At 39.3% G+C, this 23,585-nt stretch overlaps 2 protein-coding genes across 4 annotated transcripts in view; one reads left to right on the top strand and one right to left on the bottom strand.

Annotated features, from left to right (window-relative positions):
- The window catches only part of Rab5a (RAB5A, member RAS oncogene family), a 31,518-nt gene that overhangs the window by 2,259 nt on the left and 5,674 nt on the right, over positions 1 to 23,585 (top strand). For all 3 annotated transcript variants that reach the window (XM_059282318.1, XM_059282320.1, XM_059282319.1), the window contains 3 exons: positions 2,670 to 2,924; positions 20,822 to 20,973; positions 22,064 to 22,186. In XM_059282318.1, the coding sequence (XP_059138301.1) occupies positions 2,762 to 2,924; positions 20,822 to 20,973; positions 22,064 to 22,186 (438 nt within the window). In that variant the 5' untranslated portion in view covers positions 2,670 to 2,761. The remainder of the gene's footprint in view (positions 1 to 2,669; positions 2,925 to 20,821; positions 20,974 to 22,063; positions 22,187 to 23,585) is intronic.
- On the bottom strand, positions 15,291 to 15,831 carry LOC131926749 (large ribosomal subunit protein uL23-like). The gene has a single exon (XM_059282321.1). It carries the CDS (start codon positions 15,790 to 15,792, stop codon positions 15,322 to 15,324), a length of 471 nt encoding a protein of 156 aa, XP_059138304.1. The 5' UTR covers positions 15,793 to 15,831; the 3' UTR covers positions 15,291 to 15,321.

The following is a 23,585-nucleotide window of genomic DNA, read 5'->3' on the forward strand; positions in this document are numbered from 1 at the left end:
CTGGGATTAAAGGAGTACACCAACAACAACCAGCAACCATATCTGTTGTTTTGAGACAAGGCCTTGCTATGCCTTTCTGACTGACATGTTTTTATCTTGGCTTCCCAAGTGCTAGGACCACAGGCAAGCTCCATCATGCCAGGCTGGAATGATAGTTTTGTGTTCTCTTGGTTAGAAGCAACTCAAATATCATTTTATCTGTAAATGTGTCAGTATTTATTGGTAAAGATAAGGAACATTCAAAGGTATTAACTAGATCACGCCAAGAGGTGGTATCTTAAAAACTAAGCTGGGCTTGGAGGTGTATACGTTTAATTTCAGCACTTGGGAGGTAGAGACAGGGATCAGTCTCTCTGAGTTCTAGGACAGCCAGGATTACATAGAGAAACCTTGTTTTAAAACAACAACAACAAAAATAACAAGAAGGTCTTAAGGATATATTTATCAGTGAATTAGCCATTATCAAGAATGTTTCAAGTATCAACTCAAGTTTTATGGGGAAATATAAATTTCTTACTTGAAGTGTAAATTAAATGTAGCTGCTTTGGGGCAGAGATTTTTTTTTTTTTTTTTTTTTTTTTTTAGGGAAGAAATCCTTAGTACGTTTTTTGTTGTTGTTTTGTTTTGTTTTTTAATAAGCTTATAAACCACATTTATTTTAGTTTATGTGTGTGATTGTGTGTATGTGTTTCCGTGTGAAGGTGTATGCATTCTACAGCATTTGTGTGGAGATCAAATGGACAACCTCAAGTCTTGGTCCTCACCTTTTCACTATACATGGTTCCCTGGATCCAAACCCAAGCTTACACTGCAAGGGCCTTATTCAGTGATATTTCTTCTTCTTTTTTGAAACAAGGACTCTGTGTAGCCCAGGCTAGCCTAAATAATACTTCACAGCCCTCCTTCCTCGAGGTCCTTGGGTACTGGGATTACAGGCTTGCCCCATCCATGTTCCATATATTGATAAAAGGTTGGACTAAAGTATTCAAGTTGACTTGTAAGTAAACTGAAAAGACTGTTTCAAATATTTGCTGGTTCTGCTGAGATTAAAGACAAGCTGGATGTCTTGGTGCAGATCTTAAGAGCCTGAAGTATGAAGATTACCATCCTGTGCTACTTTGTGACACCCTGTCTAAAGAGGAGGGGAGAAGACTGCCATTCAGGTTTTTTCAAATGCAATGTTAAACAGATAATACACATTTTTAGCCCCAAAAGCTACCCCCAAAAATTACTGTAAGTAAATAGATCACTCCTAATCCTTTTCTTTTTTGTTTTGTTTTGGTTTTTTTTTTTTTTTCCCGATACAAGGTTTCTCTGTGTTGTTTTGGTACCTGTCCTGGATCTTGTTCTGTAGACCAGGCTGGCCTTGAAGTCACAGAGATCCACCTCGCTCTGCCTCCCAAATGCTGGGATTAAAGGCATGCGCCACCACTGCGCAGCTCCTAATCCTACCAAATAGAGAAATCCTTATCAGCCAGCCATACAAACTTGGGAGTTAAATATTTGGTGTTTGGGAATTACTATTAAATGAAAAATGTATCATTTAGTGGAGACCTTCAAATAGTAAACTCTAGGATTTGTTCTAAAAGCTTTCCATTTACTAGCATAATTTTCTTCAAAATAATTTTAATCCAAGTAGTATGACAATAAGAACCTGATTTTCTTTTCTTCATTTTAAAGATTTTTGTGGTTATAGTTACCTTTATGTCTGTGGGTGTGTACGTGTGAATGCCAGTGCCCAAGAAGTCCAGAGGAGGATGTCATATAACCTGGAACTGATGTTGCAGGTGGTTGTGAATCACCCTATAAGCTGAACTCCAGTCACCTAGAATAGCAGTACTCAGGCTAAGATGCTATCTCTCCAGCGCCCACAACCTGAATTCTTGATTGACCTCTCAAGTTGCTCTGTCACAGTTGCTCTGTGATCTCAATGAAGTCACTTAACCTTTTGGTACCTGTTTCCTCATTTATAAGAATTGTAAGAGTACTTGATACTGTTGAGTGGCTGTATTAAATACTTAAAATACTAACTGGCACAAAGCCAAGTCTTATTTATTTATTTATTTATTTATTTATTTATTTATTTATTTATTTATTTGGTTTAGAGCCTGCTATTTGCTGGGCAAGCACTATCCCAATCCCTAGCCCCAAAGTGAAGTTGTTAAAGGTTAGTTGTGTTTTGCAGTTAGGTCTTATATGTTGTTTGTGGCTTTGAGCTCTTGCTTCAGCCTTCCCAAGGTGGAATTGGTGTTGCTATCACACCCTGCTGAAAGCTTGCCTCTTCCTTTTATTTATTTATTTATTTTTTTATTTTTTTGGTTAACATACAAATAGGTGGGTTACAGGTGATGTTTTCATTTGTGTCGTTCTTCCCTGTCTTCTCCCATCCCCTTCCTCTCTGCAGATTGTCTCCCTTCTGCTTTCATGACATAGAGATTCTGTTACTTTTCTCCTTTTTTATACTTCTCACCCTTCTTTTGAAGGTTAACTTGAGGTGATTTTAGTTCAAATCTTGTGCCATTATTTCCCTTGAAAAGTGCTGAAATAAACTAAATGACCTTGGCTATCTACTTGTCATTACAATACTCTATTATTAAACTTACTAAGTGACTAATACTCATTTATTTAGTTTTGATTTGTTTATTTAATTATTATTTGTGTCTCCACAGGTATTTTCTACAGAAAGAAAACAAAATTGATACCTTGCATCCTGGAAGTTCATTTAGGAATTTGAAATTAGGGACTTCTTTCAAATTTGAACATGGCTAATCGAGGAGCAACAAGACCCAACGGGCCAAATACTGGAAATAAAATATGCCAGTTCAAACTGGTACTTCTAGGAGAGTCTGCTGTTGGCAAATCAAGCCTGGTGCTTCGCTTTGTGAAGGGCCAGTTTCATGAATTTCAAGAGAGTACCATTGGGGGTGAGATTGTTATTTTCTTTTAATCATTTAACTGAATCATACATTAATAAATATTTGTTCTAAATGTGATCTTGAAGAACTAAGTAGATTATACAAGGAAGGGAAAAAAAACTTTCAGCAGACCTTGGACTTTAAAATATATTTTAATTTGGTGTTTTGTTTGTAAACAAGGTATTGTACCCTTAAGCTATTCTGAAATTTCTATAAACTTATTATCAAGCACGGTTTGGGGACTTAAAAGAGTATTTAATGGGAAAACTTTGAAAAACAAGCTACATGGGGTGGCCAGGTTTATCATTCCAGCATTCTAGAACCTGAAGAGGGAAGACTGTGAGTTTCAGACCAGTGGTTGTGACACAGTGGATCCTGTCTCAAAAAAGGACAACAGAACACAAAATTGAAATGTCTTATTTATTTAGGTAGGAAAGTCTTCTTTTCAAGACAAGATCTTGCCCTATATCCCATAAACTCTTGGTGATCCTACTGCTTTAACCTACCAAATGCTGGGATTATAGGTATAGTCACTATGCCTAGCCTATTTTGTTTTTGAGATAAGGTCCCAAACCTAGCAAGACTTTCATAGTTTCCCCCCCCCCCGGGGGGGGGGGGGCTGGAGTGGGGTGGGAGGGAGGGCATTCATAAGATAGGTTTCATGTAGCTTAGGCTGGCCTGGAACTAAGCTAGGTAGTTGTGGAGGTCTTCTACCTCCTGAATATTAAGATTACAGGTGGGCCACCACCCTATGTTTGTGGTGCTGGGGATGAAACCCAGGATTTTGTGCATGCTGGGAAAGCATACTACCAACTAAGGTATGTCTCTAAGCCTCAGTCATTTTTCACAGTGTTTTTAACTTAAATCCATCCTCTGTTGAATACTACTTTGGTTAGGTTAGGGAAGTCACATGTTTATTTTCTTCTTACATGAAACAGAAATAACAGTACCTTGCCTGAAATGAAAACAGATGTCTTAATTAATGTCTTAACTGGCAGAAAATAAATGCTTAGTAAGTACATCTAAACAAGTACCAGTGTAGCTTTTTGCTGAGTCATTTCTAGCATTGTTGATATGTTACATAATAATATTTTGGGTGATAGCTGCTTAGTATTTGATTTAGGGTTTTAAAATTTTGTTTGAGTTGGGGCTGAAGAGATGGTTAAGCCATTAGGAACACTGGTTTCTCTTCCAGGGGTAAGAACTTTAGGCCCAGACTTTCTTTACTTAGACCAGTGGTTCTCAACCTATAGGTCAAAACCCCTTTGGGGGATCAAATAATCCTTTCAGAAGGGTGGAATATCAGATATTTACATTACAATTCATAGTAACAAAATTACAGTTAGAGAGTAGCAACAAAATAATTTTATGATGGGGGGGTCACTGCAGCATGAGGAACTGTATTAAAGCATAACATTAGGAAGGTTGAGAACCACTGACTTAGACAATAAAGTTTCTTACTAAAATTTACAGTTGCTAGGCATGGCAGTGCATCCCTTTAATCCTAGCACGAAGAGGTAGAGGCAGGTGCATCCCTCTTAATTGAGAGGTGGAAGCAGAGTTGGAGTTCAGGCTAGGCTTAGGTATGAGTCTGAGGCTAGCCTGCTCTACATGAGGTGCTGTCTCAAACACAGTACCATTAACCATGTGAGAGTGGAGTATAGTCGAACACACCTTTGAATCCCAGTCCTCAGGAGGCTCAGACCAGCCACCGCTGTCTTAGTTAGGGTTTCTATTACTGTGGCAAAACACCATGACCAAAAAACAAGTTGGGGAGGAAAGGGTTTATTTGGTTTATATTTCAGCATTGCTGTTCATCACTGAATGAAGTCAAGGAACTCGTACAGGGCAGGGTCCTGGAGACAGTAGCTGATGGGGAGGCCAGGGAGGGGAGCTGCTTACTGGCCTGCTTCCCCTGACTTATTCAGCCCATCTTCTTATATAACTCAGGTCCAGCAGACTAGGGATGGCACCACTCATCATGGGCTGGGCCCTCCCCCATTGATCACTAAATGAGAAAATGCCTTACAGCCGGATCTCATTAAGGCATTTCCTCAGCTGAGGCTCCTTCCTCTGATGACTCAAGCTTGTGTCAAGTCGACATATAAAACCAGCTCTTACAGAGACCCTGTCTCAAAAAAAAAAAAAAAAAAAAGTAACTATTTACAATAACATACTTGTGGTTGTTTATGTCTGTTGTAACCCTAGTACTTGGCAGTTGAGAAATGAGGATTGCTGTGAGTTTGAAGGCAGCCTAGGCTTGCATGAGACATGGCTCAAAACAACAAGAAACACAAGAACCAAGTAAACCAATAACAAATGAAATACAAAAATGTTAGAAATCAAATATTACCTAAACCTGAAACTACCTAAAGAAATTAGTTCTGCAAATTCACTTGCACAGATGTGTGAGCATTTTGTAGCCAAGTTTCTGGAATTAGGCCTGGTAAATTCTTGCAGTCATTTTAAGTTCATTTCTTTTTTTTTCACAAGTGTGCCTAGTCGTGTAGACTGCATTAAGTGGCTTTCACTCAACAGCAAATGAGTTACTTGTTAGAAGATTACTTGGGGGAGAAAGTACAGGTAAATGGAATATTACCTATATATATGTTAATTCTGGTTATTACAGTTAGTGATAATGTAACTAAAATATTAGTGGTATAGATCTTTTGTGCTCACAATTTTAAATGTGGGTATGTTTATTGGTTTAATGTCTTTGTTTGTTTTTGTTTTAGACACAAGACTTTGTAGCCCAAGCTGACCCAAACTCACTCACTGTGTGTGTAGCCCAGCCTGGAATTGAACTCATAACCCATCTTATCTTATCCTGCTGGAATTATAGGCTTGGGCCACCACACCAAGCAGTTTTTTTGTTCCTTAAGACAGTGTCTATGTATATGATCTCTGCTGGCCTTACTTTATTTATCATTATGTTTATGCATTGCATAAGTATGGACAGAAGTGTGCCACAATGCATATTTGGAGGGCAGAGGACAACTGTCTGGAGTTGGCCTCATTCCACTGTAGGTTTCCATAGATCAGACTCAGGTCATCAGGGACTTTTTTTTTTTACCCACTGAGTCATTTTGCCCACCCTAAAATTAGTTTTCATTGATAGATAACATGATAGTTTGAGTCAGTCATTGAACAGTATATGCATGTATCAAAACTGTCTGTGTTGTAAGTATACTTAACTTTTATTACTCAATTATACCTTTTGCTCTGTCCTTGCAGGGCTCCAGGGACAGGCCTGGCTAGGACAGTGAGGGATGAAGAAAAGGCAGATAATGGACACACAAATTGCTAGGATTGGGTGGACTGGGATCTCTGATGGAGATCCACTGTACCCTAGAAGCTCAACGAATTTATTATATAGAGTTGAACAGGGAGGCAGGGCTATTGCATACAGCAGAGCAAGGAGTAGGGGTTATTACATATAGATAAACAAGGAGGCAAGGTTTCTGCCATACAACTGGATCAAGGAGACAGGTTTGGCTAATCTTGGTAATGATAGTGGCTGTATCGGAACTGTCCTCAGGCTATAAAAATCCCAGGGGAAGAAAGCTATGGTGGAATTTTCTGCGCACACTGTCAAAACTCACACTCTTCCCTCTGAACCTGAGGCTATGGGGTCCTGATGGGGTGTGTCTGACAAACCCATGTCAACAACACACATTCGATTAGGACCTTACACAATCAGAGCTTCTTACAACACCTAGGGGGAAATAAGTTTATTCCAAAATAAAAAGAAAAGCTAACTGAAATTTTTACATTCAACTATGTTTGTCTTTGTTTTGGTTTTTGATAAAGGGTCTCTGTATTATAAGCTGGTCTAGAACTCAAAGCAATTCTGCATTAGCCTCCTGAGGGCTGGTATTTATAGGTGTGTGCCACCATACTCAGCTTTCACATTGTTGATGGTACTATTTGGTTTTTGGTTTGTTTGGTTGGTTTAGTTTTAGATAGGATCTCATATAGAGCAGACTGGCCTCCGACCTACTAAGTGAGCTAGCCTCAACTGATTGTCCTGCTTCCACCTCTCCAAGTTCTGAGACTACAGATGTGTGCCAGTACCATCCCCTACTTTTTGTTAAAGCTACTTTTTAAGAAAATGGTAGAACACCCAGATGTGGGAAAGGGTGTTATTATTTGAAACAAGGGTAACCCAGACTGGCCCTGAATTCCACGTTCTCTTGATAGCTGGACCTGGTTTAATACATAGTTTTTATACATGAATAAAGGGTGCTTTTAAAATGCTTTCACTGTTTAAAGATTGTTGTTGCTGTCTGGTTTCTTGTTTGGGCATTGAGATGCTCTTGATCTGTATGTAGCCTAGGTAGCTTCCTGCCTCAGCTTCCTTGAGTAATGAGACTATAGGCATCAGCCACCACATCTAATTTATTGTGTTTTTTAATACAAAGATAAAATTAGTGTATCGTGTCCATTGGTTTTAAGTGAAAGAATATTATCTTTATGCACATTATTTCCTCTTAGAACATTTATCTCCATGGAGTTGTAGGTTGTATTAGATGGTAGAAATTTGGTTTTTCATACTAGTTTGTTCCACTTAGGACCTTAGGAGATGATGTTTCAGTAGTTATAGTATCAGTCCTCACTCTGTATAATTGAAATATTACTGTTGTGTGGTGATATATTGTGCACCTCAATAAAACTTATTTGGGGATCAGAGGACAGAGCCAGCCACTAGATTAGACATAGAGGCCAGACAGTGATGGCACACATCCTTAATCCTATCACTCGGAAGACAGAGCTGGATCTCTGAGTTCAAGGCCACACTGGGAACAGAGCCAGGCATGGTGGCATATGCCTTTAATCCCAGTACTTGAGATCTCATGCCTTTGCTACCAAGTATTTGGGAAGCACACATGCCTTTAATCCCAGCACTAGGAAGGAAGATGGCAGGGCACAGAAAGTTATATAAGGTGTGAGTAAACGGGAAGTTTCGCTCTTGAGACTGAGGATTTCCTAGAGGTAAGAACTTGTGGCTGGCTTGCTCTGCTTCTCTGATCTTTCAGCTTTCACTCCAGTATCTGGGTCCATTTTTTTGTTTTTATTAATAAGACCTTTTAAGATTCATGTTACATCTCGAATTACAGAGTTGAGTAGGATTGATTGCAATCCTAAAATGTTTATAAACACTTGGGCCCTGTTTACACAATTTGCAAATGAGAGTATTGAACTGGATGAGGATTTCTAAAGAACACCGTTTGTTGATGTTCTGTTTTGTTGACAGTACTGGAGATTGAACCTAGTTCCTCATGTATACTAGGCTAGTGCTCTACCACTGTGCTGCATCCCTAGCCCAGGTGTTCTTTTAAATTGCATGTGGTGGTGCACATTTTTTATTCCAGCAGTTGGGAAGCAGAAGCAGGCAGATCTCGTGAGTTTGGGGCCAGCTTGGTCTACATAGTGAATTCCAGGACAGCCAGAGCTGTATAGTAAGACCATGTATTAAAAACAAAACAAAAAGCCGGGCGTTGGTGGCGCACGCCTTTAATCCCAGCACTCGGGAGGCAGAGCCAGGTGGATCTCTGTGAGTTCGAGGCCAGCCTGGGCTACCAAGTGTGTTCCAGGAAAAGGCGCAAAGCTACACAGAGAAACCCTGTCTCGAAAAACCAAAAAAAAAAAAATATATATATATATATATATATGTATATATATATTGGGGCTATATTTAGTGGTAAAGTGTTTGCCTAGCATTCATAAAGTCTTATTTTCAGCCCACACACACACACACACACACCATCACAGAAGATACAGTAACACATATACACCCCTACTATGGTCAAGATTATTTATCTTTTTACCCTCTTAAAATTGATTGCAAAGAATCACTATGAATCATGAGTATTAATTTTTGCTGTGTCTCAGTTTTGTTAGGGTCAGAGTGCTGGTACTGTTCAAGGATTTGAAGCTGCTCAGCAGAATGGGTTGACCAAGGCGCTCTAAGCTAGTGTATTGCCTCTGCTGGTTCACTTGACTGTTCTGTTGTGTACTGAGGCATAGTAGGTTGTCTGAAATTCATTACCTATCTCCAGACACTATTCTACCTGAAATCACATGTGACTTAACTGTGTTAGCTGAGTATAATGATACACACCTATAATCCTGGCAGTTGGCAGGGAGGATAAGTTCAGTATTAGCTTAAAGTATGTAGTAAGTTTGAGGTCATGTCTCCATATAAAGGAAACAATAATTCAAGAATTTTTTTTGTGGTTGATATGTTTTTGAGACAGGGTCTCTTATAGGCCAAGCTGACCTTGAAATCACTGTGTAGTGATGGCCTGTTCCTTCTGTTTTTACCTTCCTAATGCTAGAATTATAGGACAGTGAGACTCGACTATATAGTGCTGGGAACTGAACCCATGGGTTAGTATGTGATAATACAAACTACTACCACCTAAGCTACATTCTTGGCTCAATTTGAGAAATTTTTGCTTTTTTATTATTATTATTTTGTATGTATCAGTGTGGGTACTCTGCATGTTGGAGGACTCTGGGGATCAGAGGACTAATTTGAGGAGTCAACTCCTTCCTTTTGCCATGTATTCTAGGGACAGAACTCTGTTTATCGGGCTTATGTGGCAGGCACCCACAGCCGTTTTTTTTTGCTGACCCAAATTTTTGTTTTTAAGTAATCATCTAACTTGATGTAAGCATAAATTCTAGCTACTTAATGGCTAATCAGTCAAGAAGAGATTTTGGTTTTTCAAGACAGGGTTTCTCTGTTACAGCTCTGGCTGTCCTGGAACTCATTTTGTAGACCAGACTGGCCTCAAACTCACAGAGATTCCCCTGCCTCTGCCTTCCCAAGTGCTAGGATTAAAGTCGTGTGCCATCACCGCCCAGCTAAAGAAGAGATTTTTTTATTGGTATTGCATATTGGACTTTTTTAACATTAGGGATTGAACCTAGAGCCTCACCCATACTAAACAAGAACTTTTCCACTGAGTTATAGCCCAGACGTTTTTCCTCATTTTTATTTTGAGACAGGGTCTCAATAAATTGTTTTGGCTGTCTTTCAACTCACTGGCTCAGAGCAGGACTTGAACTTTGAATCTTCCTCCTTCAGCCTCCAGAGTAGCTGAATTTTTTTTTTTTTTTTTTTTTTTTAAGATCTAGTCTAAATCTCTCTGCCTCTCCCTTCTTGATTTCTTTTTCTTTCTTCCCCCTTTTCTTTCCACTCCTTCCCTTTACTTTTTGAGATGGTCTTGCCATATAATCCAGGCTGGTCTTGAAATCACAATTCTCTTGCTTCAGCTCCTACTACTGAAATGACAAGACACTGGGGCAGGGTGGTTATGTTTGAAAAATAAAACATAAAATAACAAGAGTACATTTTGAGGCTTTTATTACATTTGTATCTAATTTGTAAATTAAATTTCAGAAAGATATTACTTTTCAGAAACAATTTGACTTATTAAGACAAGGTACCTTAAGTGTATACATGTGCGCCCATGGGATTTAGACCATGTATTTCCAAGTTTCATCAGTATATTAGCATGGTTGTATAAAACATTAATAGTTGAGGAAAGCAAGGCAGTAGCTTAAATAGTTTGCCTCAGGTTTTTGCAGTTCACTCAAAGCAAGTCCTTCAATGCAACCATTGTTCTATAAGTGTGCACATGGGTTGTTTTTTGTTTGTTTTGCAAGAAATTGAGACTAGAAAATCAGAGTACACATGACAAGCTTTGTGTTGTGTAATCGAATATTTGGAAGTTATTGACTCCTCTTTTACGTGTCAGCTAAAGAAAATAATGTGAAAGTGTTTTCAAAAACTTTGTCTTAGAAAAAGGAGGTAAGAGGGCTGGGTGTGGTGGTGCCTTTAATCCCAGCACTTTGGAAGTAGAGACAGGCAGATCTCCATGAATTCCAGGCCAGCCAAGACTTTATAGGGACACCACACCTTTTCTTAAAGAAGAAAAGGGGGTTGGGGGATAAGAGATAATGGACTTAAGAAGGTTTCCAGTGGTCTCCAAGATACCACTTTATTGTTTGTCCTTGGAGGCTGCTGTTTTCTCTCTCATCTCTGTTTTGCAATTCTTACAGCTGTACATTATTTTATAAATTTTGTTTGCATGTGGTTACATGTGTGGGGATTGGAGGATAACTTGCAGGAGTTCTCTACTGCCACCATGTGGGTGCTCGAATTGAACTCAGTTGTAGCAAGCTGTCTTTTACATTAATTCAGCCTAGGTTTTCCCTGACAAGAGCTGAGTTCAAGCATGAATATTATGAAAGTACCAGGTAGAAGCTAGAGGCTTTTTTATGACCAAGCTCAAGTTATAGTATCAGTGCCAGTCATGTTGTAAGAAAAATGTACTGTGACACCATTGCTGGTAGGTCTCCTGGAACATAGTCATTGGCTGTAAGATCTTAACAGAAGAGCTTCCTCAGTTTTCTTTATAATGGTCATATGATATAACTGTTCCTTTTTTTTTTTTTTTTTTTTGCTAATGGTAAAATTTCTGTTCTCTTTGTCATCATACTTTCTTTAGTACCTTACAATCTCATTTTTGTGGTTTCTTGTTTTTCTTAGGCTACTCTTACACACACACACACACACACACACTCACTCTCTCTCTCTCTCTCTCTCTCTCTCTCTCTCTCACACACACACACACCACACTCAGACACACACCTTCCCTTCATGGTGCCAGGGACCAGACCTAGCACCATGTTTGTAAGTTATGCAAAACACCCTACTGCTGAGCTATGTGCACTGCTATGTGTTAGACATTTAACTCTTGCTTTTCTGTTTGTGGTTTCAGGTTACAGTCCTGTAGTGGATGTCATCTTCAAATGTTTGCTCCTGAACTTATTTCTGTAATGTGATCCTTGCACATGGTTATAAAGCCAAAAGAAGCTTTAATGACTGAGATTTAAAGGGTTCCTGGCTTTTTATAAATTTCCCCCCTTAGAACACTGCTAGTTTCTATGGGTGTCTTGGCTTAATTCCTGTTAATCTGGGTGGATTTGGGAGGTTACTTTAATATTTTGTTCTGGACCGGCACTCAAAACATCCTCACATCTCAGCCCCTCAAGTACTGATGTTATTAGGGGTGTGTGCCACCACCTACATCCCTTATCTATGCTTTGTTCCTATCTCTGCTGGGTGTGGTAATGGAATCTCAGCATTCAGGAGCCAGAAACAGGTGGATTACTGCCAAATTCAGGGCAAGTCTTTTCTACCTAAGGAGTTGTAGCCAGTCATAGTTACATAGTTTCAAAGTCCTGGTTTTATTTATTTTTTGAGGTTTTTTTTTTTTTTTTTTTTTTTTTTTGAGCTGAGGATTGAACCCAGGGCCTTGCGCTTGCTAGGCAAGCGCTCTACCACTGAGCTAAATCCCCAACTATTTTTTGAGATTTTTAAAATATGTATGAGTATTTTGTGTGCTCAAATGTATATATCCACCTGCATGTCTGGTGGCAGAGGAGGCCAGAAAGGAGGGCATTGGATCCCCTCCAACTTCAGTTACAGGTGGTTAACTGCATGTGAATGCTATGAAGCAAATGTGGGTTCCCAGAATCCCAGCTTCCAACCTCATAACTTTTTTTTTTTTTTTTTTTTTTTTTTGCCATTTCTATGTTGTAAAATTCTCAACTTTTAAAGTATGCTGAAGTGTTTTGTAGACTTTTTCCACATACAGCTAAACCCTTTAAGCCTAACTTAATTGCATTAACTTTTTCTGTGGTATGTTCAGGACTCGTGATACTACTAAGGCTTGGCTTTTGTTTGTTTTTTGTTTGTTTTTTTTTTTTTAACTATAAGGAAGAATTTTATTATCAGATGACCAGATCAAGAAGCAAAATATTATGAAATGTGATATTAGGCAGCAGATAAGTAATTAGGTGACAAGCAAAATCATTAATTCAGCATTTCAAAATATCTCCACTTTATTGATACTATCTCCCCTCTCCTGGTCCACTAAGAATTAACATCAAGGAATTTACTGGTGCTCCTTCAAAGTCTCTGTCTTCCTTGCTTCTGTTTTGTCTCCATTCTCTATCTTCCTTTCCCCTTTGCCATTTTTCTTATCTTCCCCCTTCTTTTGTTTTCTTCTCTTTCCCTTTCTCATTTAGAAAAAAAATTGACCAAAAATATGTGTAAAATCAAACCATCAAGATAAGTAAATTGTGACTAATTTTTGGGATTGTGGTTAGAACCTTTCTGTGGGTGGGCCTAAATTGATACATGGTCAGACATCAGTTGTCATGGGCTTATGTTCTTGCCGAACAGTGGAGAAGAAGGGATGGTAAAGTGATATTTTCATGCTTATTTTGTGGAAAGGGGTAACGGGGACTGATGAGGCATAAATACTGCCACAGAAAGGAGAGTAGTCGAAACCCAAATAGGAAATGAATGTGCCTCCCATGCAGCATTTTCTGCTGCATCTGATGACTGAATTCAGTAACAGATTCCCTGAGGAAAATAGATCAGCAAGTCGCATAGTTGCTGTTGAATTTCTACTCTTAAAAGCACCTATTTGCTTAAGGAAGCCCATCTTACTGTGCTTAGGACCATAAAGATGTCTGGGTGCCAGAACTAGGATGTGACATATAGTGCGAAACCAGGTGTAAAGTCAGCACCTAGTAAATACCTATTGATGGTTGGGTAATTCATCTAATAGGGGAAATAATTAAAGCAAAGAACCTAATTTAGAAAGAAACAATCCTAAAAGTTAGTAGACATGAAGCATATTCTTAGTACACTTTATAAAGGCAAAAGAGACTGGGGAAAGAAAGGAAAGGAAAGGAAATGAGGTAAGGAAATGTATGGACGCAGAATATCTGAGCAGTAGCATAAACATTTTCACCTCTGTCAGTTCATGAAGTAGTTAGTGTAAAACTAAAAATCCTGTTGGTATTATTTCAGGGAGTGAGGAAAGGACCAGAGAAAGAAAGCAGTTCATTTAACCTCATTAGTATTGAAGCTTTAACATTAGCATATGCCTGTGTACTCACATATGCATAGCCTGGTTGGGTTGGCTTTAGTTTTGTTACAGGGTCATGTGTAGCCAATGATGGCCTTGAACTTTAGGGTGATCTGGAACTTTACATTCTATTTCCCTCCCCAGCTCTCACTGCTGGGATTACAAGTGTGTACCACTATACCCTGTTTTTTGGGGTTTTTTTTTGTTTTTTTTGGGGGGGGGTGTTTGGTTGATTGGTTTGTTGGGGGTTTTTTTTGGTGCTGGAGATGGAACCTAGGACTTTGTGCTTCCTAGGTAAGCACTTTAGCAACACAGCACAGCTATATCTCTGATATCTACTTAATAAGTTTTAATAATCTCTTTCCTTTTCTCTTTTATTTTTTATTTTTTTGGTGTGCATGGGTACTTTGCATGTATGTACACAGTGCCTGTAGGGACCATAGGAGGGTGTTAGATCCCCTGGAACTTGAGTTACAGACATTATAAGCTGTCATGTGGGTGAAGGAATTGAATCCGTGTCCTCTGTAAGAACTGACAGTACCATTAAGCACTGAGCCATCTCTCTAACCCCATTATTTCTTTCTTTCTACCTTTATTCTGCTTCAAATAAAGGAAATGAATTCTAGTCCTGTGAACAAAGACTTCATTAGGATTACACCCCTTTTTGAAGATACATCAGTGTTTTAGCTCTGAAAGTTGAAATGCTGACTTGGTTTGGTTTTGATTTTTAAAAAGACAAGACTCAGTCAGGTGATTGTGGTGGCACACACCTTTAGTCCCAGCACTTGGGAGGCAGAAGCAGGTGGATCTCTGTGAATTGGGGGCGGATACAAGGCTCACAGTGTAATCCTGGCTGGCTTTGTACTTGAGACAATCCTGCCTCTCCAGTGCCAGGATGATAGGTCAAGTATAAGGCACTAAATGTTAAACTCCTAAGACTAATTTTAAAACCATATCCATGTACTAGCAGATTTTCCCCCATATGGTAATGTTCAAACAATAACATATGACTAGCTTATGCCCCCTGGCTAGTTGACTGCCTTAAAATACTTATTACACAATTTTAGTTACAGCACTCAGGAGGCCAAGCTAGGAGGGGGAGATCCTCCCATCTCTGCTTCTCAACTTCCAAGGTCATAAGCATGTGGGTTCATACTTCTATTTTTCCTTTTTTCTTTTTTTTCAGTGTGGAAGATTGGATCCAAGGCCTCAACTATTGAACTAGTCTTCAGCCTAGTCCATCCATCTTTCTTTCTTGAAACAGGGTCTTACTATGTAGCCTTGACTGATCTGGAGCTCACTCTGTATACCAGAATGGTCTTAAACTCACAAAGATCTACCTGCCTCTCCCTCCCAACATCCATTTTTGATAACCTCAATTACTTCCATTCTTTTTTTTTTTTTTTTTAATGGTGAAAAAGTATATTTAGAATTAGCCAACTGGACTCCGTTTAGATGATCCCAATTTTGTTGGCAACATCCAGAGCATCATAGTCAGGAGCCAACCGAACATACGCCTTCTTCTCTCCATCAGGCCTTATGAGGGTGTTGACCTTGGCCACATCAATGTCATAGAGTTTCTTCACAGCCTGTTTGATCTGGTGCTTGTTGGCCTTGACATCCACAATGAACACAAGTGTGTTGTTGTCTTCTATCTTCTTCATGGCTGACTCCGTGGTCAGGGGGAATTTGATGATGGCATAGTGGTCAAGCTTGTTTCTCCTGGGCGTGTTCTTTCGAGGATATTTAGGCTGTCTCCTGAGCCGCAGGGTCTTGGGCCGCCGGAACGTGGGTGACGTGCGGATCTTCTTCTTTTTGTGGCTGTGGATGCCTTTCAGCACTGCCTTCTTGGCTTTCAAGGCCTTCACTTTGGCTTCGGCTTTGGGAGGTGCAGGAGCTTCCTTCTTCACTTTCGGTGCCATCTTGGCGAAAAGGATTGCTTATTTTACTTCCATTCTTTAGTAGCTATTGTGAACAATGCTGCCTTAAACATTGTTATACAAATATTATTTGATACTCTTTTTTATTAATATTGGATATATGTTACCTACAGAGGTCAGAAGAGTGTATCAGGTGCCCTGGAACTGGAATTATGGATGGTTGTAAACTGCCATATGGGTGCTGGGAAGTAAACTCGGTTTTCTGTAAGAGCAGTGAGTGCTTCTAATCTCTGGATCATCTCTCCAGCCCCAACTTTGTGTTGTATGAAGAATGGAAGTATTTTTGTGGACAGAGCACACCAGACACCAACTGCCAGCATATATGGGGCTTTTGATATGAGAAAGGGTCTCACTGTATAACTGAGATTGACCTTCGACTCTAACTCCTTTTGTTTAAACCTCCAAGTGCTTAGATTACAGGCATGTGGCACCATGCCCAGCTTATTTTCTACACACTAAAAATCACTTCACCTTCACCATAGGAATTTTTCTGAGTATATTCACCTGTGCATTTTGGATGTTTCAAAAACTTAGGAGTCTTAGGTTTTTGTATATTTAAATGCATAGTCTTAAGGGTGTGTGTGTGTGTGTGTGTTAATTCTAATAAAGTAATTTTTAGTTGAATTTAATACCTAACTTAGAAGCCTGAGGATGTAACTTAGTGGTAAAGTGTTTGGCTAGCAGTAGTCAGGCCTAGGGTTCTGTCCTCAACAAATAATCATCTTGCTGTGGAGTGGAATTAATTCCTGTAGTTTTTCTATACCTTCTGTGTTTAATTGGTACAGTTGTAGGAGACATTAACTGTTTTTGTTACTCATTTCTCATAATATTGTTACTCATAATATTAAAATATTAAATTATGGTGATGTGGGCATTATTGTTCACAGAGTCAGAATTCCTAAGAACCTTGCTATTGGGTGGTATGCTAGTTTCATGCTTATGGATGAATTAGTTGCGATGTTCTAAGAAAGAACTCTTAAGGACTGAATATTAACTCCAATGCCTTTCATAGTTTATGTAGATGAAAATGTTATTTGTTTTAGATTATTAGTATACTGCTTCTAAAAAGAACTCTTAATTGAGTTATTGTTATGCTTTTAATGTATTTAATATTTTTTGTATGTACTTCGCATTTTTAACATTTATGAATATGGTTGGTTGTCTTTTTAAATATTTTTTCCTTTTTTAAAAAAATTTATTTTTATGTGCATTGATGTTTTGCCTACATGTTGAGGGTGTCAGATCTTCTGGAACTAGAGTTACAGTTGTGAACTGTGGGTGTTTGGAATTGAACCCAGGTCCTCTGGAACAGAAGCCAGTGTTCTTAACCACTGAGGCATCTCTTCAGCCTTTTTTTTCCTTTCTTTATTGTATACATGTGAGCATGTAGCACAGGGGTATAGAGATCAAAGGATGACTTTTTCTTCTTCCTTGAGGGTTCCAATAATGGAACTCAGATTTACCTGAGCCATCTCACCTACCTAGATAAGTGGTCATTTCTTATAACATAACTTGTTTGAGAATTGGACTGGACTTTTGTTAAAGTAACTTAATTGACAATTATCTCCATGGACTTAGACTTGATTCCTATTTATGCACATTGTATGTTTGTTTGCTTTGCCTTTTTGGAGTTTGGGGTGGGGGCGTTGAAGAGGGTGCTATTCTGTAGCCCAAGCTGACCTGAAACTCCCTGTGTAGCCCAGGCTAGCTCCAAACTTGTAATAGTCCTTTTTATGAGTGCTAAGATAACAGGTGCTGTGCCTGCCTCTGCCTCTTCTTGGCTTTTTGAGACAGGATTTCATTCTGCGTCCGAGGCAAGCCTGGATCTCAGTAGATATCCAAAGCTGGTCTTGAATTCACAGCAGTCTCCCTGCCCTAGACTACTGAATATGATAGAATGTGCCACCACACTAGGCTAAAATGGAATATACAATAGGATATATTCTAGTACTAAAGTTAAAGTAGGAGAGGAATTGCAGGGTGCAGTGGAAATGGCTTAAAAGTGGATGGTGCATGGGTTTGATGGTTAATTAAACTGAGGGCACATATATGAACCGAACTAAATTGTCAGCCCTTGTTTATTGCTCTAAGGGCAGTGGGATATGGTAGAGTGGAGCCTAAAAATGAGGTGGACTAAAGTCTCTTGCAATAACCAACTTTATTCAGAGCATCAGGCAATTTATACTCTGAGGGTCAAGAAAAATCACTTGAGTAAAGGTCTCATGAGTTCAAAATGTATACAATAACAACGACAAGCTGCATGTGGTAAAAACGAGTTTTTCCATAGAGGCATATGAACAAATAGCAATAGCCAGTTGTAATTAATCTAAAATAAACTCACTCCTATCTGCTATACCTGGGAGGGGCATGAAAGCACAATCCAAGAACAGTTCCCTGTTTTTGAGGAAACATTCAGAAATCTTGGCTTGCTTTCTTGGAGTTTTCTCACAAGTACTCAGACTTTTCATACAATTCTATTCTTGGACATGTTCTGACAAACCCTTAGGTTTATGTATGGGTTTTAGACCTAACTGGCCTCAAATTCATGATTCTTCTGCTTCCAGTGAATAAACACTGGGATTACAGTCTTGTGTCACCATGCCCGATTAAAGTACTCTTTTATAGTGGCACTTTTTGTTAAAATTAGAATCAGAATAAAAAACAAAAGTCCCTTGCCACATAGCTTGACCTGAATTCAGTCAGTGTAGCCCACACAGTGGAAGGAAAGAACCAATTCCTGAAAGTTGCTCTCTGACCTGTACACATACTGGGCACACACATACATGTACAGAGTATTTTTAAAGATTTGTTTTACTTTATGATGTGAGTATTCACCTGCATGTATGTATGTATGTATGTATCTGCACCTTGGATATCAAATCTCCTGGACTGGAGTTACAGATGATTGTGAGCGTCCATGTGGGTGCTGGGAACTGAACCCAGGTCCTCTGCAAGAGCAGGAAGTGCTCTTTACTGCTGAACTGTCTCTCCAGCCCCATTTCTTACTTGTTTTGTTTTTTATTTCATCTACATACAGAGTTCCAGTACAGCCAGGGCTACATAGTGATACTATATCTCAGGATAAATAAAAAAGAGACAGGGAAAGGAAAAGTTAAAAATTCTAGCACACACAGTAAACATACAGAGCATCGTGGCACCCCTTTAATTCTGGCATTTCTCTGGCAGAGGCAGACAGATCTTTAAATTTGAGGCCAGCTGGGGCTACATAGTGAGAGCTTACATATTTGTGTATATGTGTGTGTGTAATATAATTTTTTTTCCCTTAGAATGAGAGAGGATCTAATGACTTGAGTTTAAACTCCAGTGGTAAGCAATATACACATGAAAAATAATAAACTTGTTTTTAAAAAGAACGTAGGAACTCAGAGAGACTAACAGCATGCACAAGGCCTGCACAAGTTCAAATCATACAATACCCCAGCAAGGAGAAGGAAAGTCTTATCCCTAACTACAAAGAAGCTATTTTCAGTTGATACCTTCAGGGAAAGGGAAATGAATTCTATCCAGTGAGTGACACTGGGTATTATCAACTACATTCTAGCACAGGCCCCATGCCCAAAAGTAGTTGGCCAATATTAAATGGACTCCATAATGTGTGTGTGTGTGTGTGTGTGTGTGTGTGTGTGTGTGTGTACACGAACTTAATGTTTTGGGTTTTTTTGCTTTGATTTGATTTGATTTTCATATTTTGAGAGAGAGAATGTGAAGTTTGGGGGGTATGGAGATTTTGGGGGAAGTTGGGAGGGTGACTTAGTTAGGGTTTCTATTGCTTCAACAAAACACCATGACCATAAAGCAAGTTAAGAGAAAAAGGATTATTTGGCTTATACTTTCAGATCATATAGTCCATCTTTGGAAGAAGTTAGAATAGGAACTCAAGCAGAGCTGGAACCTGGAGGCAGGAGCTGATGCAGAGGCCATGGAGGGGAGCTACTTACTGGCTTGTTCAGCCTGTTTTCTTGTAGAACCCAAGGCCCACCTGTCCAGGGATGGCCCCACCCACCATAGACTGGGCCCTCCCCCATTGATCACTAATTGAAAAAATGCCTTACAGCTGGATCTCATGGAGACATTTCCTCAACTGAGACTCCTTCTTCTCTGATGGATCTAGCTTGTGTCAAGTTGACACACAAAACCAACCTGTACGGAGAGGAAATATAATCAATATATTGTATGGAAAAAAAGTGTAAATAAAAAGAGAGGGAGTATTGGATCTGTTTGACAAATCAGATCTGTACAGAAGCAATGATGAGTATGTATTTGTGCCTAGATAACAATAAGGGCTTGGTTTTAGGAAATTCGCAAGTTCTTTATATGAAAGAATATTGTTTGTGTGTAACTGTACTTCTGTGTGGGTTGTGGGGGGCGGGGTAATTGGTTTTGTGATTCCTCATGTAGACCAGAATGGTCTTGAACTTACTATGTACCCAATATTGACTTTGAACTTCTGGTCCTCCTGCCTTCCACCTCTTGTGAGCTAGGCTTACCATCATGCACCACTGCACCCAGCTTACTAAAATGTAAGAAAGAACTTAATCTGATTTCACTACTAAGGTCTTCTATGAAGAAGTGTATTTATCTAGCTTTCAAGCAAGTTTACTAGGTCTACAGGGTTGGGGCTGTCAGTGAGATGGCTTAGCAGGATCTGAGTTTGTTCTCTCTCCCACAGTGGGATAAGAACACCAACTCCTGAATGCTGTCTTCTGATATCAATGTATATCCATCATTCACACAATAAATACAATAAAAAAAATACGAAGTGGTAGGCTAGGATTTGATTCTGTTGGTAGAGCACTTGTCTAGCATGCATGAAGCCCTGAGTTCCATCCCTGGCACCACATGTGGCATCAGTGGAGAGGGAGAGATAGGAGGATCAAAAAGTTCAAGGTCATCCTTGGCTGTGAAGTGAATTCCAGGCCAACCTGGCCTTCATGTCTTAACAAAAAGTTGAGAAAAAGGATAAACTTATTACAGATATTTTCTTTTTCAGCTGCCTTTCTAACCCAAACTGTGTGTCTTGATGATACAACAGTAAAATTTGAAATATGGGATACAGCTGGCCAAGAACGGTACCATAGCCTAGCACCAATGTACTACCGAGGAGCACAAGCAGCCATAGTTGTGTATGATATCACAAATGAGGTGGGTATGAAATCTTAGTACCCTGACTGAAGCCAGTTGGAATAATCATTTTTCGTATTCAGAATTCAATTCCTTTGCAGCCAATCATAACATTTCTGCCAAAGCTCTTCTGAGTGAGATATAAGATGAAGTTGTCTAAATGATGCAGGAGTCCTAAGAATTTTCTTCCCAGGAGGCTGGAGAGATGGCTCAGCAGTTAAGAGCTAGAGGTCCTGAGTTCAATTCCCAACAACCACATGGCAGCTCACAACATCTATAATGAGATCTGGTGCCCTCTTCTGACCTGCAGACATATATGCAGGCAGAATACTGTAAACCATAATAAATAAAATAAATCTTTAAAAAAAAAAATTTCCTTCTGCTGTGGGATGTTCTGTATGGCAAATGTGTTGCTCTAATTGGTTGGTAAATAAAACACTGATTGGCCAGTATCCAGGCAGGAAGTATAGGCGGGACAAGGAGGAGAATAAAGCTGGGAAGTGGAAGGCTGAGTCAGAGACACTGCCAGCCACCACGATGACAAACAGCATGTGAAGATGCCGGTAAGCCATGAGCCACGTGGCAAGGTATAGATTTATAGAAATGGATTAATTTAAGCTGTAAGAACAGTTAGCAAGAAGCCTGCCACGGCCATACAGTTTGTAACCAATATAAGTCTCTGTGTTTACTTGGTCGGGTCTGAGCGGCTGTGGGACTGGCAGGTGAGAGAGATTTGTCCTGACTGTGGGCCAGGCAGGAAAACTCTAGCTACATCCTTCCTACAGGGCATGCTAGACCAGTGGTCTTCAACCTGTGGGTCGTGACCCCTCTGTGGGTGTTAGTGACCCACGGGGTCACCTGAGACCATCCTGCATATCAGGCATTGACATTATAGTTCATAAGAGTAGCAAAATTATAGTTAGGAAGTCGCAACAAAAATAATCTAATGGTTGGGGGTCACCACATCATGAGGAACTGTATTATATTAAAGGTTCACAGCATTAGGAAGGTTGAGAGCCACTTCTCTAGAGTCTTTAAGCCTTGTTTCATAGAAGATGCTTCATAACTCTATTTTGATCCTGTGCCAAATAGCTTTTTCTTTGTTTAATAGGAGTCCTTTGCAAGAGCAAAAAACTGGGTTAAAGAACTTCAAAGGCAAGCAAGTCCTAATATTGTGATAGCTTTGTCAGGAAACAAGGCTGACCTAGCAAATAAAAGAGCTGTTGACTTCCAGGTATGTGGAATTTTACTTTAACTTAAAAGCATATTTAAAGCAAGAGGATCAAGAGTTTAAGGATAGCCTGAGCTACTTGAGACCCTGTCTCTTTCCCAAAAAATAATTTCATGAAAAATTGCAGAAATACTGTTCTGTACCTTCCACTCCTCCACTCATATTCACACCTGAGAAAGGCTAATGTTCTTCCTACTTTTTCATGTACATGCATGCTTCATATATTACTACGCACGCACGCACGCACGCACGCACGCATGCATATTTAGATAGCTGTCCTTAAAGGAAAATTTAAAAATAGAAGCGCAGCTGCTCTTCATTTGAGGCCGGGCAATGTGACTTACTTAGCATATAAAGGTGCTGAGTTCTATGCCTAGAAATGCAGATTTTCCTCTAACCTCCATATGCATACTGGCACGTATATACTCCAAACATATGCATACACACACAAACACATGTTCACACACGTAAATTATGTATGTGTAATTATGTATACAAAAATAACAATGTTTGAGCCAGGTATGGCAGTTCATCACTATAATTGCATTACTTGGGAGGCAGAGGTAGGAGGATTGCCATAAGTTTGAGACCAGTCTGACTTTGCATAGTTACATGGCATCCAGGGCTACACAGTAAACCTATCTCAGAAGAGGAAGAAGTAGGGGGAAAAAAGCCTTAAGTGTAAGAGAGGCTTCATGGGCAAAGGTGCTGTCAGTCATGACAAGTGACAATCTGGATTTCCAGAACTGAATATATTGATTTGTCATCTGACCTCTAGTGTAGGCTCCTCTATCTCCAAATAAATTAATGTAAAAAAAAAATTTAAGATCTCTAGTTTGTGTATATTTAAGATAATTCTGAATGTCCTCCACTACAAAACAGTGTATGAGTGAATGCTAGTCTTTTAGAAATAAAACAGATCTTTCTAGATTTATGAAAACTGTTTCTGTTTCTCTTGCTCAGAAAGCTCTAGCTGTGGCCTAATATGTAGATCAGTGATGAAATTCATTCTTCTTGACATTACAGGAATAGAGAGAAAAGGAGCTACTGTTGCATATTAAGCAGAACACTTTGCATTGTGACTTCATTTAATTCTTAAGACAGCCATGTGAAGTTTTGTTATCTGCTATGCTATCCAAACAGTTAAGCTCCCCAGCAAAACATGTTAGAGAGCTTCAATTATTTTCAGAAGTGGCACTGTGCTCTAACAGCTCAAAGGGGCCTCAGTTGTTCCTGCTCAGAAGAGCTGTGGGAACCAAAGGCAACAATATAGCTAAGCTAGCAAGTGTGACAGAAATATAGGGTAGTTTGTAATTTTGAAGGAATTGTTCATAATATAGTTGGAATTTTAATGCTGTATGTCATTGAAAATTAAACATGAGGGTATAATTCCAGAGTTGTT

The sequence above is a fragment of the Peromyscus eremicus genome, chromosome 16_21 (genome assembly GCF_949786415.1).
Source record: "Peromyscus eremicus chromosome 16_21, PerEre_H2_v1, whole genome shotgun sequence".
Lineage (NCBI taxonomy): Eukaryota > Metazoa > Chordata > Mammalia > Rodentia > Cricetidae > Peromyscus > Peromyscus eremicus.